Source organism: Oncorhynchus mykiss, chromosome 25 (assembly GCF_057628025.1).
Source record: "Oncorhynchus mykiss isolate SJ-2025 chromosome 25, ASM5762802v1, whole genome shotgun sequence".
Lineage (NCBI taxonomy): Eukaryota > Metazoa > Chordata > Actinopteri > Salmoniformes > Salmonidae > Oncorhynchus > Oncorhynchus mykiss.
Genome location: NC_143046.1, coordinates 69,088,632 through 69,102,719, shown reverse-complemented (window position 1 = coordinate 69,102,719; position 14,088 = coordinate 69,088,632). Strand labels below are relative to the sequence as shown.

The 14,088-nt window shown below is 41.1% G+C and overlaps 1 protein-coding gene across 4 annotated transcripts in view; it reads left to right on the top strand.

Annotated features, from left to right (window-relative positions):
- Window positions 1-1,980: 1,980 nt before the first annotated feature.
- The window catches only part of LOC110505636 (protein jagged-2), a 31,664-nt gene continuing 19,556 nt past the window's right edge, over window positions 1,981-14,088 (top strand). The window contains exons 1-3 of one of the 4 annotated variants that reach the window (XM_036962825.2): window positions 1,981-2,383; window positions 2,977-3,297; window positions 11,853-11,913. In XM_036962825.2, the coding sequence (XP_036818720.2) occupies window positions 2,318-2,383; window positions 2,977-3,297; window positions 11,853-11,913 (448 nt within the window). In that variant the 5' untranslated portion in view covers window positions 1,981-2,317. Of the gene's footprint in view, window positions 2,384-2,976; window positions 3,298-11,852; window positions 13,290-14,088 lie in introns of all 4 variants that reach the window. The other 3 variants (XM_036962826.2, XM_090220859.1, XM_036962827.2) reach the window with 3 other exon arrangements.

Here is a 14,088-nt window from a genome sequence, read left to right as displayed (position 1 = left end):
AGGGTGAGATCTTGCGTGGAGCCCCAGATCGAGGGAGATTATCAGTGGTCTTGTATGTCTTCCATTTCCTAATAATTGCTCCCACAGTTGATTTCTTTAAACCAATCTGCTTACCTATTGCAGATTCAGTCTTCCCAGCCTTGTGCAGGTCTACAATTTTGTTTCTGGTGTCCTTTGACAGCTCTTTGGTCTTGGCCATAGTGGAGTTTGGAGTGTGACTGTTTGAGGTTGTAGACAGGTGTCTTTTATACTGATAACAAGTTCAAACAGGTGCCATTAATACAGGTAACGAGTGGAGGACAGAGGAGCCTCTTAAAGAAGAAGTTACAGGTCTGTGAGAGCGAGAAATCTTGCTTGTTTGTAGGTGATCAAATACTTATTTTCCACCATAATTTGCAAATAAATTCATAAAAAATCCTACAATGTGATTTTCTGGATTTTTTTTTCTCATTTTGTCTGTCATTTTGTTTGCCCCACTGTACATACATACATACATACATACATACATACATACATACATAAAATGACTTTTTCCACATTGTGTTACGTTTACAGCCTTATTCTAAAATGGATCAAATTGTTCCCCCCCCCCCTAATTAATCTACATACAATAATGACAAAGCAAAAACAGGTTAAGAAATTTTGCAAAAGGCTCCAGCCACTCAAGTCATAGACTGTTCTCTCTGCTACCGCATGGCAAGCGGTACCGGAGCGCCAAGTATAGGTCCAAAAGGCTACTTAACAGCTTCTCCCCCCAAGCCAAAAGACTGCTGAACAATGAATCAAATGGCTACCCGGACTATTTCCTATGTCCCCCCCTTTCTTTTTTACATTGCTGCTACTCGCTGTTTATCTATGCATAGTCACTACCCCTACCTACTGTACATGTGCATATCACTTTAATTACCTCGACTCACCTTTTCCCCCACACATTGTCTCAGTACCGGTACTCCCTGCATATAGCCTCGTTATTGTTATTTTATTGTGTTATTTTTTAACTTTCGTTTATTTAGTAAATATTTTCTTAACTCTTAGTTTCTTAAAAATGCATTGTTGGTTAAGGGCTTGGAAGTAAGCATTTCACAGTAAGGTTGTATTTGGTGCATGTGCATTTGGTGCATGTGACAAATAAAATGTGATTTGATTTGAAAGGGGAGAAAGCAAAATAACATTTGTTGCCTTTCATTTAAGTCATTGCACATCAAGAATGCATGCAGAGTATGTGTGAACGGGGGTCAAAAATGCTCTCCCTGGCTATTATTTGGCAAGCTTGAACAATTTCATTAAGAGATAACTGAGAAATGTACCTAAGGCACATAATAGAGTTCATGGGTACCTAATGGAAATTTGAATGAGTAATATTTTTGGTGGGTTATTTCCAGTCTCTATTTTCAAGTGTGTACAGGATGTGTCATTATTTGTACAACAATACTATAAGTGTCTTCTGAGCCCCAAGTGTGTGTATGGTCTTACTCTTGACTTATATTCAGGCTACTTAGTGTGTCCTCCTAATAAGACATAATAAAGAATATGAATTCATTGTGGGTATAGAGCTAAGCCCAGTGGTCCTGCAACATAAACAGTAGAGGGGGCTGATAGATATGTTTCTCTACTTACATGTAAGAGAAGATGCCTTCTCAGGTGTCCTGTATCTGTATCTTGGACCACTCTTCACATACTTTGGACATCAATGTCTTGTAATTGTAAATACTGACAATTGATTCAAGCCACATATCATTCCAGGCTATTTTTGCAACAATCATGGTAACTTCAACCTTTATTCTGTAGTAACATAAGCAAGCATTGTTTGTAAGAAATAGTCAGGTATAAAAACTGTGGACTGATCTTGAAAAGGAAAAACATAACATAGTTTGTCTAAACATATATTTGTTTCTTATCAAAATCGTACCAAACTCAGGCGTAATTTGCATGGCACTCCGCCCCCCGCCTCTATGGTTGGCTCGTGGCGGTTCCTCAACTGTTTAAGCCAAGAGTGTGCAAATGGTTTGTTTAGCTGTCAATCAAAGAGCCATACCCGGGCTTGGCTTCAACAGTGAAACCATGAGTGAAACCGACCGCTGGCCTTGCTGTCGAGTGATTCGACCGTGTTTCTGGTCTGGACCAGCAGTGCGCTGCCTCGGCTGTCCTTAGTAGTACGCATCTTATGTTTCTGCTTCATTCGGATATATAGTAGGGGAATAGATCACGCTTTCTCATTGTGCATGCCAGGAGAAGAGGATACAATCACCGGTCAACGGCAGATTCTTAGAAATAAAGACATTTTCCTAATGGTATCATACACTAATCAAACGGAGACATGTGGAATTGTATGGGGATTTCGAAGTGTCTGTCAATAGTGTGTCTTCTGTTGGTGTGGACTGAGGTAAGAACTTTTTTATTTTATATTGACAGATCAAACGAATTGATCCGCAGTTGCGCGAGTTTATCGTGCACACGAGGTCTCATTCAGTTTGTGAATTTAATTTTTAGAATTCCATTCCTAATGAAATTACGTAGTTAAATCATGTGATCTTGGAATTCTACTTTGGAGCTTCCCTATGGATGAATTCGTTTTGCATTCTTCTTGGATCAAGGCAATCAGCGCAATGTATAGACAGTGTGTTATTACATGCCTGTGTTATAGGCTAATCAAGGTATCTATTTCCGTGGGTAAAAATCGGATGTTTAAAAAAACATACATTTGTTGTATAAAGCAGCATTAATCATATCAAATAATTATAAATGAAAAACAAACAATTGCCCAAAACCTCTGCCATTACTATAAATATAATGTGCAAGTAGGTCTAACACCACTAGCATCACATAAAATGATGTGTAGAAAAGCATTCAGACTGAAACATCTAAACATTTTGAAAAAATAAAAGTTCAGGTGTACAACATGCACAACCTTCTGTAGCCTACTTAAAAATGGTACGCGCTTCATGTATTTATTTTATATTAAAATGCTATTCATAGGTGTCCCAGTCTTCGGGCTCTTTTGAGCTGCAGTTGATTGCTGTACAGAACGCTAACGGTCAGTTGTCGGACGGGGACTGCTGCGACGGAGAAAGGAACGCGCAGGATCTCCACTGTAGCAGGGATGAGTGTGATACGTACTTCAGAGTGTGTCTAAAGGAATACCAAACGGAGGTCACGACCACAGGCTTGTGCATCTATGGAACTGGATCTACTAACGTTATCGGTGGGAATACTTTTCAATTTAAGAGCACCAAAAACAACCAAAACCGAATCAACGACGGTGGAAAGATTGTCATCCCATTCCAGTTCGCTTGGCCGGTAAGTTGACGACAAGTCATTATTACATCTGTTGATCCACTGCATATGTCCTGCTTTTATTCATTTACTCATTAATAGTCAAATATAGTCACTAGTCAAGTCCAAACCGGATGAGGTTGTGAGTGTGCCATCTTCATTGCCAGTGGCCACTTGGCAACTTTGGAGAACACCTCAGTTTATGAGACTTGTCTGTAAATAATAACATATAAAACGTTTTCTCATGGAATACATGGTTTCTGGCTTAGTGAATTCCACAAAAACTATTTTTTTTGTGTGCCTATTTTACACAGCACAAATGTCAAGAACACATACACTTTTACTCGTATCTTTTCAAATTACATCTATTACATTTGCTTTTGCTTTGATTCCATAAATCACTGGCTACTGTGCCTTTCTCCTAAGGTCTGAAAATCGAAATTGCTGACAAAGTACAATTGTGCACATGGTGGTTGCAATCATTCATTTGTACATCATCATAGTAACATAGTACTAATCTGCAATTCCTATATTTGGCTGCTTCTACCAAACAAAGATAGGCCTACAGTCCAGCACATAGACATGGAAGCTCTCAAGTCATCAAGAGTGATATTGAACAAATACCTCTCCCCATGAACAACATCTCGCTGCTTGGTTGGCTGTGTGACCTATCCATTCATCAGTCCTTGTGGTCAGCTGTCAGGGGAGGGAAAGATGGAAGTAGTAACTTGGGCCCTGGGCAGATACGGTTACCACTAAGTTGTGTGTGACATAGGGAGTGGATATCGGTGTCACCACTATACTCAAACAAGTGAGATCCTAGAAGATCCCTATAGATCTGTGCTAGGGGATGCCTTTACCTCTGGCCTCTCAGGTTCACTGAGTCGGGTCAGTATTATCCTCAATGTAGACAGGACAAAAGAGAGGATTGTAGTGCCGGGATAACCCTTTCAAGTTTTCCATTGTTGTGATGGGCAGTCAAGGGCATATTAGTGGATGTGCTTTTCAATGTCCAGACATTGATCTCGAAATTGTTTTTAAAAGTCCAGAAGATGGTAAACAATGTTTTCTCCCATTAATAACTGTAACTGTTGGTTTATTGTAGCAGCATGTCTAGTGTTGTGTACTTTTAGTGTTGGACCTGAAACCATCAGGGTGTGCGAAGCTGGCCAGCAACCTCACACTCCGAACACTACATGACAGCTGCAGTTTAAATTTGATTTGAGGCTTGCTGTCAGTTGCTAGGAGACCCCTAATAGTCTTAGTATACCCCCTCTTTCCACATGTATTTTTACATGAAAAAGAAAAGCTACCCAGTTTGCTTTCAAAGCAAATTACAGACCTCTGTAGTAAACAACATATACAGCATACTGGTATGTTGTTGACTGATAACCCTAATAGAGTTCATATTATCAAGGCATGCCTTGTAGCCTATGACAGTATGATCAGAATTTCTGGGCCACTAGCTCCTGACATGAATTAAAGAGAAAAATGCCTTTTTTCTGCCACTCGATCATTTCCTCATGGTTAACCTCTCACCCTGTCTGTGTTTTTAGTGAAATCTTTCTCATGAAATGGAGGGGGGAGGGATGCCGGTAAAGAGAGAAAGGCTGCCTCTTCTCTTTCCTCTGTGAGAATTCAGTCACGACTCATGAGGGAGAGATATTTTTAGGATCCGGCTCAGTCACTTAAGACTCTGTGTTTGACTCCACAAGAAAAACATCAATTTAATTTGCTCCCTGTTCCTCCTTATTCTCTTATTTGTGGTATATTTAGAGGCAGTCTGTCCTTCCATCCCCCCATGGGAGTAAATCATAGGAATGAGGGGCAGTTACTCTCCATTTTTGTGGTTGTTTCCGCAACCGTCGGTTAAACGGTTATATGATACCAGCCCTGTCAACAAAGTCACTTCTTGTGATAGGGTTTAGTTTGAATGACCATGGTGGCTGAAGCGAATCTCGTCAGAGGTCTGATGTCAGTCAGAGGCCATACAGTATTGGGGTGTTGTTGTTGGGTTGACGTGCTTCACAGCATCTAATCCTCTGTCCCTGCCTCCTACCCCTCCTCTCTGTCTCTAGGTCACTTTAATAAGCCTAAAAGCATTGGTAGCGCTTCTCTAGTTGGGAGAGGCTGGGCTACATTACGTGAGTGTGTGTGAGGTAAGGAAAGGTGAGGGATAGTGTTGTTTAAAGCCCTGTGCTCCTTTAATTGTGGTCAGGAAAGGTCTGCTCATCTTTCTGCTGCCGCCATGACCCGACTCGAGTGACTTCCTCTGGTTCCACTTTAGATGACCTGATTTTGCCTGTAGCCCAGCCGTGTAAAATGTCTGATTACTGGCTGCATGTTTAATGTTTTGGAGACACTGTTATGAGGTTGGGATAAGGGATAGCAGATTGATGAATTTCTTATTTGTTTGTGTGTTTTATTCTGTGGATGTGTGTGCATGCGTGCCTGTTTTCGTGTGTGTGTGTGTGTGTGTGCGCGTGCTTGTATGTGTGCTTGGGTGTGTGTGCTTGCTTCCCCTTCCGTGTGTTTGTGTGTATGCACTTTTGCACCCATTTGCGTGTGCATGTGTGTGATAAATGCTAATGGTATGCATGTATTGCAGCCAGGTGCTGCTGAGCTCAGTGCAGCTGTGATTAAAGCATGTTATTTCACAGCCAGTAAGTGTCATTTCCACTTGCCCTCAGTACCTGTTCACATGGCTGTTGGAGCTCTGCTGGAGCCAGCCAGCCCACCAGGCCAGGAGGACTACAGCAAAGCCTCCCTCCCTCCCTCGCTCGCCCTCTGCTGCTTTGTGTTCAGGGCTAATTAAATCCTAGACTTTATGTATATCATTAACTGAGACCTCCCTTTACACACCACATCTCTCTATCCCAATACCTCAGCAGATGCCCACTGTAAGAGCATTGTATTGGCATTTTGTATGCATGTCTGTCTTATACTTTGGTGGTGAAATATTCTGATAATTTGTCATCAGGTTGTATTTTTGATCGTGAAATGGTTAGGTCATAATTGACTGTAGTGGGGTCTTTCCAAGAAATGAGTACCTTTTGCATCCCTTTGATATTTTGAGTACAAATTGTGCACCAATATAGCATTTTAAAAGCCTGTCATATTAAATGAAGTGCCCTTTAATTTAGACCATATGGAGAATTCAATAAATCATATTTTTCATGGGAATAAAGACTTGCTAAAGTGCTGAAATTCAGCATGTTGACTTATCCCTCCATCAACCCTGGGTCACCTCTAGGAAGATTTTAACCCCCTTAACCCCAACATTTCTCCAAGTTTCACCATCAGTGTAAAGCCCTGGTTATTTTGTTGCTTTGATAAAGTTATTTCTGAAGATTATTATTTATTATTTATTTATTCATTTTAAGGTCAACCCTGTTACCTGAACTGAATTCTCATTTTAATATGGTGAAAATATTCCTTTTTAAGTATTTTTTTTTTTTACAAAAGAAACATTGAACATCTAATAGTCACATCATAGTGTTAAAGCAAGTGAGCTGATTCTACTCTCTTTGGCCATTTTCTGGTGTTTTGTGGTGGAAAACTGAGTGGGTCTGGCATAACACGTCAACCCTCTTACCCTAGACAGGCAGGATAGAAATGTTTGAACAATGTCACTCCCTGTTGCACACAACAAGCTTCCATTCCTCCTGTCACAAGGGGATTTATGGCTGATTTAAGATGAAATTGTCAACCATGTTACTTTATTTGGCACTTGATAGGCACTTATTACTTTGTATGTAAAAAAAAAAAAAAATGAAATGGGAAAATATGTTTTTATTTAATGAAGTTGAACATGTGCTCTTTATGACAGAATGTAAAAATTTGACCAAGTTCCACTTTTCAAAAGGCATCGAATTGGTGGAATGACCCAGTTGAGTGGTTCAGTGAGCTTGTCTGTGTGTCACAGGAACTCAGGAATGCTGTTGTAACTCTGCTCTCTCCTCTGGGGTGAAGGGGGTGAGGGTTCATCCACATTAGGGTTTCTCAATTGTTGGTAGCCTAGTTACTCAATTCTTGTTGTTGCAGGGAACCTCTGTAAAGCCAGGATTTAACTCCAATTTATCATCCAGCAGTTATCAGGCCGTTTGTGTGTGTGTGTGTGTGCTTATTTTCTACAGATTTTATATTGTGTTATTGACTGTACGCTTGCTTATTATGTGTAACTCTGTGTTGTTGTTTTTGTCACACTGCTTTGCCTTATCTTGGGCAGGTCACAGTTGTAAATGAGAACTTGTTCTCAACTGGCCTACCTGGTTAAATAAAGGTTAAATATATATATTTTTTAATTGCTTGAGAGCCTCACAGTTTGCCAGTCCAGTGGGTGCACATTAATACATGTGCAAGAATACATGGTTTGATAGTGATTCCAATGTGATTGGGGTCTTAAACCCAGCTGAGTTTGCTCTGCTGTGCTGAGTGATTGGGGTTTTCCCAACCTGGGTTATCAGTTTTCCAAGCCCTTGGAGAACAGGAGGCTTCCCTTTTGTCACTGAGCCTTTCAGGCCAAACAATGAGTTTATACCTATGTTTTTTTATCTGCATTTATGGTGTTATAAAAACAACTGGAGGGATGGAGAAAGAAGATGGTGTTGGGTTTCCTGTCTGAAGTGATGGGCTGTTGGCAGAGGAGGCTGATTTATGACTGCATTGATGTCCTGGGAAAACTAAAGACAATGCTGCTCTATAGACAGGGATGGTAGAGGGTGTGTCAGGCTGTCTTTATCAGGATATCATCAAGGGGACTCACTACTTGGTGCATATATGTAGAATTTGAGCATGCTGTCATTCTCCAAAAGTTGTCATTGCTTGTAATCTTGGTGTCAGAATAATCTGAGATGTTAATCATGAAAAGTGTTAACCACTGAGGATAAAAAAAAAAGTTTAGTTTTTCTTGTTACTAAATTGGAAAAGATGATGCAAGACCTACTGCACCATGTGGAAAGCTCAATTATGTGACTGAAGGAAAGTTTCAACAGCTTGGCTAATAAAAATGAGAAATAGTTTCAACAGCTTGGCTAATAAAAATATGCTGGGTCATTTAGCATATTTTTATTTTATTTGTTTTGATGTAATTTGTAGAATGAGGATCCTGTGTAGGAGATGCCTTATTTAGAGTGGGGCTTTTTTGTTAATAACATGCTAAATTAGCCAGCCTCACTGTACCCTACTGGGACCCACATGTTTTATTCATTTCAATGTCTTAACAGGTGTGAGATGACAGGTGTTGCTGTTTTTCCCCCTCTCATCTCAATATTTTACTAAAGTTGTTAATTGGGTGTTAGAATGATGCCAGGCATACTTTCTGTGAGACCCTATTGCTATTAGTGTTAAAGGTCCAATGCAGCGGTTTTTATCTCAATATCAATTCATTTATGAGAAACAATTAAGTACCTTACTGTGATTGTTTTCAATTAAAAGGGTCAAAAATAAACAAAGGGCAGTTTCTCAAGCAATATTTTGCTAGGACTATTTGGAAGTGGTCTGAGTGTGGAGGGGAAAACTGAACATTTCCTGTTGTTTTCAAAAAGGTTTGGAACCCTTTCTTATTGGTCTATTAACTAATTTATGCCTAAGCTCCATCCCACCTTAACAGGCAGAAATTTCAGGCTGTCTTTTAAAACAGCTCTTAAACTAAAAGATCATTATCATAATTTTCCCATCTTCACAGTTTTATTCCAACCTCATAGTGTGAAAATATACACTGAGTTTACAAACCATTAGGAACAACTGCTCTTTCCTGTATCACAACTGGCGTGATTGAGAGTCCCATAGGTCGGCGCTCAATTGGCCCAGCGTCGTCCGTGTTTGGCCGGTGTAGGCCATCATTGTAAATAAGAATTTGTTCTTAACTGACTTGCCTAGTTAAATAAAATAAAAATAATTCCATGACAGACTGACCAGGTGAATCCAGTTGAAAGCTATGATCCCTTATTGATGTCATCTGTTAAATCGACTTCAATCAGTGTAGATGAATTGGAGGAGACCGGTTAAAGAATAATTTTTAAGCCTTGAGACAATTGAAACATGGATTATGTACATTCAGAAGGTGGATGGGCAAGACAAAATATTTAAGTGCCTTTGAACGGGGTATGGTAGTAGGTGCCAGGTGCACTGGTTTGAGTGTGTCAAGAACTGTAACACTGCTGGGTTTTTCACACTCAACAGTTTCCCGTGTGTATCAAGAATGCTCCACCAACCAAAGGACATCCAACCAACTTCACACAATTGTGGGAAGCATTGGAGTCAACATAGGCCAGCATCCCTGTGGAACGCTTTCAACACCTTGTAGTCCATGCCCCAACGAATTGAAGCTGTTCTGAGGGCAAAAGGGGGTGCAATTGAATATTAGGAAGGTGTTCCTAATATTTTGTACACTCGGTGTATATTAAACACAGGTAAATCACATTTTTGACTGCACTGGGCCTTTAAAAGATAATGCTGAGTTGAGTCATCTTCTTGATTTTAATGTAGAAAACCCCTAGTTAAAGCAGTACTACTGTATCTGTAGTGGGTTGAGACACAGGCGATGGAAGGGGTACAGTCATTTATTCATTGAACAGGTGAAGACAGTGAGGAGTGGGCTCATTTTTCTCCAGCTAATGAAAATGCAAATCCCTCTGACTCATGTAAAATGGTCTGGAAGGTGTCAAGTGACGACTACTGTGACTGCTGCCCTGGCCTGGTCCATCAGGTTGTACTACAGTCAGACATGCACCCCACAACCACACACTTTGCACCAGCCTCTCCCAGCCTCCAGTCTCTCCTCAATGCAATGACACATACACACAAGAAGCCCACCAGTGAGTCAGAGCCCGGAGAGACTACTGGCTGATTGGAAGTCAGTCTTTGAGACATTTATGATTTAAGGAAGATTGAATAAGATATCACACTGTTATTATCACTCCATATCATAGATGACGCCTTGGGCTCCCCAGCCTCATAAATCATAGCCAGTCATATTTGACTGACAGGGCAGGAAGGAGAATGGGAGGCAGTAGTCTGATCACTCAAAGGCCAGTAGTAGTGGGGAGACACGGGAGGACAGCAGAGGGGCAGGGAGGCAGCCTCTCACTGTGCCATGCCCTCCACTGAGCTTTTCATGAAGAATGCTCATTGTGTGATGTAAAAATATGTATTGTAGATGTGATAAAAGTAGATGGAGTATTACATCACACACTGTGGTGATGAACTAGTTTATGTGACTCAGGTCTGGACCTTTGAGTTATCTGTGGCTGTGTAAAAGAGATGTCTGTGGTCAGATTGTCTCCTCCTCCTATCTGTCTCCTGGGGGACTGACTGAGGGCCCACTACTGGGACAGCTGATGATGCAATGGAAGGTTTACTTTTGGGGGAAGGTGAAGATAAAGCCAACTGTATGTCCTTGGACCTTTAAAGAGTTAATTATTTGCATTCGGAAACGGCCAGAGTTAGTGGCATGTGTTTTCGGATCAATCTGGAGAGAGGCCATACTAGCTAGATTAATGCAGACTTCAGTTACATACAGGGTTTGTTTAAATAGAAGTGATAAAGGGGGACTGTGGTATAAGTCACTACTGGGGGACGGGAGATCAAAGAACGAAACTTCTCTGCCTTCCATATACTCAGCAGTTTAGCATTATTAGAAGTCATATTTGTGAAATATGCAGTTTCCTCCAACAGCTTTGAGCATCCAAGAATCTAAATGACAGAAATGTTTAGCTCCTTTTTCACCCCTTCTCTCTAATCTGACCAGTACTGTGTAATCTACCTCGCCGACCTTCTTTTGGTGGAATGGGCTGTACTGGCCACAATCACCTGACAGAAAGCCAGCTCCTTTCTGGCTTTGGTGTACTGGTACCCAAATAACTCCCCAGGAATTTCAGTTTCAGAAACCTGCTGCTGTTAGATTTTGAATTGTTTCAGTATGTGTGTGCCACTTCAGGGGAATGATATCACTGTACAGTAAGTACAGCAGTGAGACTTGAGCTAACAGCTTAATCACCTGTTTTGTATTAGAATGTGTTCAGTGCCGGTGGTTCAACTTCAATTTGTTATCCCTACAGTAGTAGTTGCACTTGTTAACTTCCCTCGGGCTTATATCCAGCTAATCAGTGACAGCAGTGTGGGAACCAAGAGCTATTTTCTCACCAGCAGCATCCACAAACGGTGTATCTGTGTGTGTGTGTGTGTGTGTGTGTGTGTGTGTGTGTGTGTGTGTGTGTGTGTGTCAGTCAGAGGAGGCTGGTGGGAAGAGCTATAGGAGGACAGGCTCATTGTAATAGCTGGAATGGAATAAATGGAATGGAGTCAAACCCGTTGTTTCTATGGGTTTGATAGTTTTGGTACTATTCCTCCTATAGCTCCTCCCACCAGACTTTTCTGGTGTGTGTGTGTGTTATCATCATGTATTCCTTGTGTAATGCATTCCACATTCTGTGTGTGTGTGTGTGTGTTTGTCAGTGTGTGTGTCTGTCAGTGTGTGTGTGTGTTTGTCAGTGTGTGTGTGTGTCTGTCAGTGTGTGGGACTGGGGAGTAAGAATTCTTACAACCCCCTAATGATCCCGTCTGTGTCTCTCTTCCAGCGGGCGTACACTCTGATTGTGGAAGCGTGGGACTGGGACAATGGTACACACAGCAGCAGTGGTATGTACAGTATACTTCACCTTTCCAGGTATTTACTACCACATGAAAGGAGAGTCAGCCAGGCCTCAGTGTCTCCCATCAAATAAGTCATTAGGTGAGGGGTGAAGGATGTGTGTAGTGTTTATTTTGAAGTGACAGGGGTATTTACTTTGACATAAAAAGACGGGGAGGTCCATGGCAGCATCTCAGAACCAAGGTTACAGGTGATGTCAAAAAGGAGATGTGCGTGATTTATGTGATTTATCTACTCTAATTTAGACCAAGGACCTTTCCTCTCTCATTAGTAGCTGTTGTGATTGAGGAAAAAAATCTATACAGTTACATATCGCAAAATAATTTTGGACAATATTATATCGATACTTTATCCGCAAATATCGATTTGAAAATTTTTTGAAAAATATATTTCAAAAAATTTGCTAGGTAGCGTCAGCAAGTCGGCTGTACCTGCGCCAAAACTCTGGGATTTTTCATCCTATAGCTTGGCCTCAATCTTCTTTTTAAATAGCGAACCAAAATGTTTTCAACACTTTTATTTCCATGACTGATTAAAACTAATTTTCTCATGCTTTTTCTAGTCTCTCTTTAGCAGACATACCGTATCGTGAGCATGTTTGGAACATCAAATCTCAATAAAATCGCAGTATTGAATAGCAATACAAAAATAATTGTGAGAATTGTGAGAATCTCAATACATATCGTATCAGCACCTATCGTGATAATATCCTGAGGTTCCCGGCAATTCTCAGCCCTAGTCACTGCAGGGATGGGGCAAGTGAAGATGTGTGTCTCTGTGAGAAGAGCTTCATTAAAGGTGACTAATTGTCTCAAGGGGGAACAGGGAGCTCCTTCCACGTCAGGCCCAGTTTGGACGCGGGATGCCTATTCACTGCTATTTGGAACACAGCTGTATCCTGTTTTTACTTGCTTCTCTCATTTCAGTCCTGTTTGGCTTTGTTCTGGAAGCTCTGCTCAGAGGAAGAAAGGTTAATTGTGGAATGTGGAATGTAATCTATGTCACTCAAGTCAAGTGTGTTAGATTTAGGGCAACATTGAACCTCAGGCGAGATCAATGGCTGACCTAACCTGACAAGGTTGTTGTGTTTTTCTCTCCGGTGAACAGGCGATACACACCAATCCAAGCTTCTATAACAAGCTGTCCTGTTTTCACTGCTGCATAACTCTTAGAGAGTCAGCTCTATATATTCCCAGGAACAATGCAGCTTCACACAAAGCAGCTTCTTAGCAGCACAAGAGGAAGAAAAGTCCCCAATAGAAAAAGCCCAGACTCCAGATGATTGAAATGGACTGTCAAGTTGAGCTGCCATATACCAACCACAGCAAACAGATCCATACAACAACTACAGTGGCAAGAAAAAGTATGTGAACCCTTTGGAATTTCCTGGATTTCTGCATAAATTGGTCATAACATTTGTTCTGATTTTCATCTAAGTCCCAACAATAGACTTGCTTAAACTAATAACACACAACAATTAGACGTGTTCATGTCTTTATTGAACACACTGTGTAAACATTCACAGTGCAGGGTGGATAAAGTATGTGAACCCTTGGATTTATAACTGGTTGACCCTCCTTTGGCAGCAATAACCTCAACCAAACGTTTTCTGTAGTTGTGGATCAGACCTGCACAACGGTCAGGAGGAATTTTAGACAATTCCTCTTTACAAAACTGTTTCAGTTCAGCAATATTCTTGGGATGTCTGGTGTGAACCGCTCTCAAGGTCATGCCACAGCTTCTCAAATCGGGTTTAGGTCAGGACTCTGACTGGGCCACTCAAGAAGGGGTATTTTCTTCTGTTGAAGTCATTCTTTTGTTGATTTACTTCTGTTTCCGTTCGTTGTCCTGTTGCATCACCCAATTTCTGTTGAGCTTCAATTGGCGGACAGAGAGCCTTACATTCTCCTGCAAAATGTCTTGATAAACTTGGAAATTCATTTTTCCGTCGATGATAGCAAGCTGTCCAGACCCTGAGGCAGCAAAGCAGCCCCAAACCATGATGCTTCCTCCACCATACTTTACAGCTGGGATGATGTTTTGATGTTGGTGTGCTGTGCCTTGTTTTCTCCACACATAGTGTTGTGTGTTCCTTCCAAACAACTCAACTGTAGTTTCATTTGTCCACAGAATATTTTGCCAGTAGCGCTGTGGAACATCCA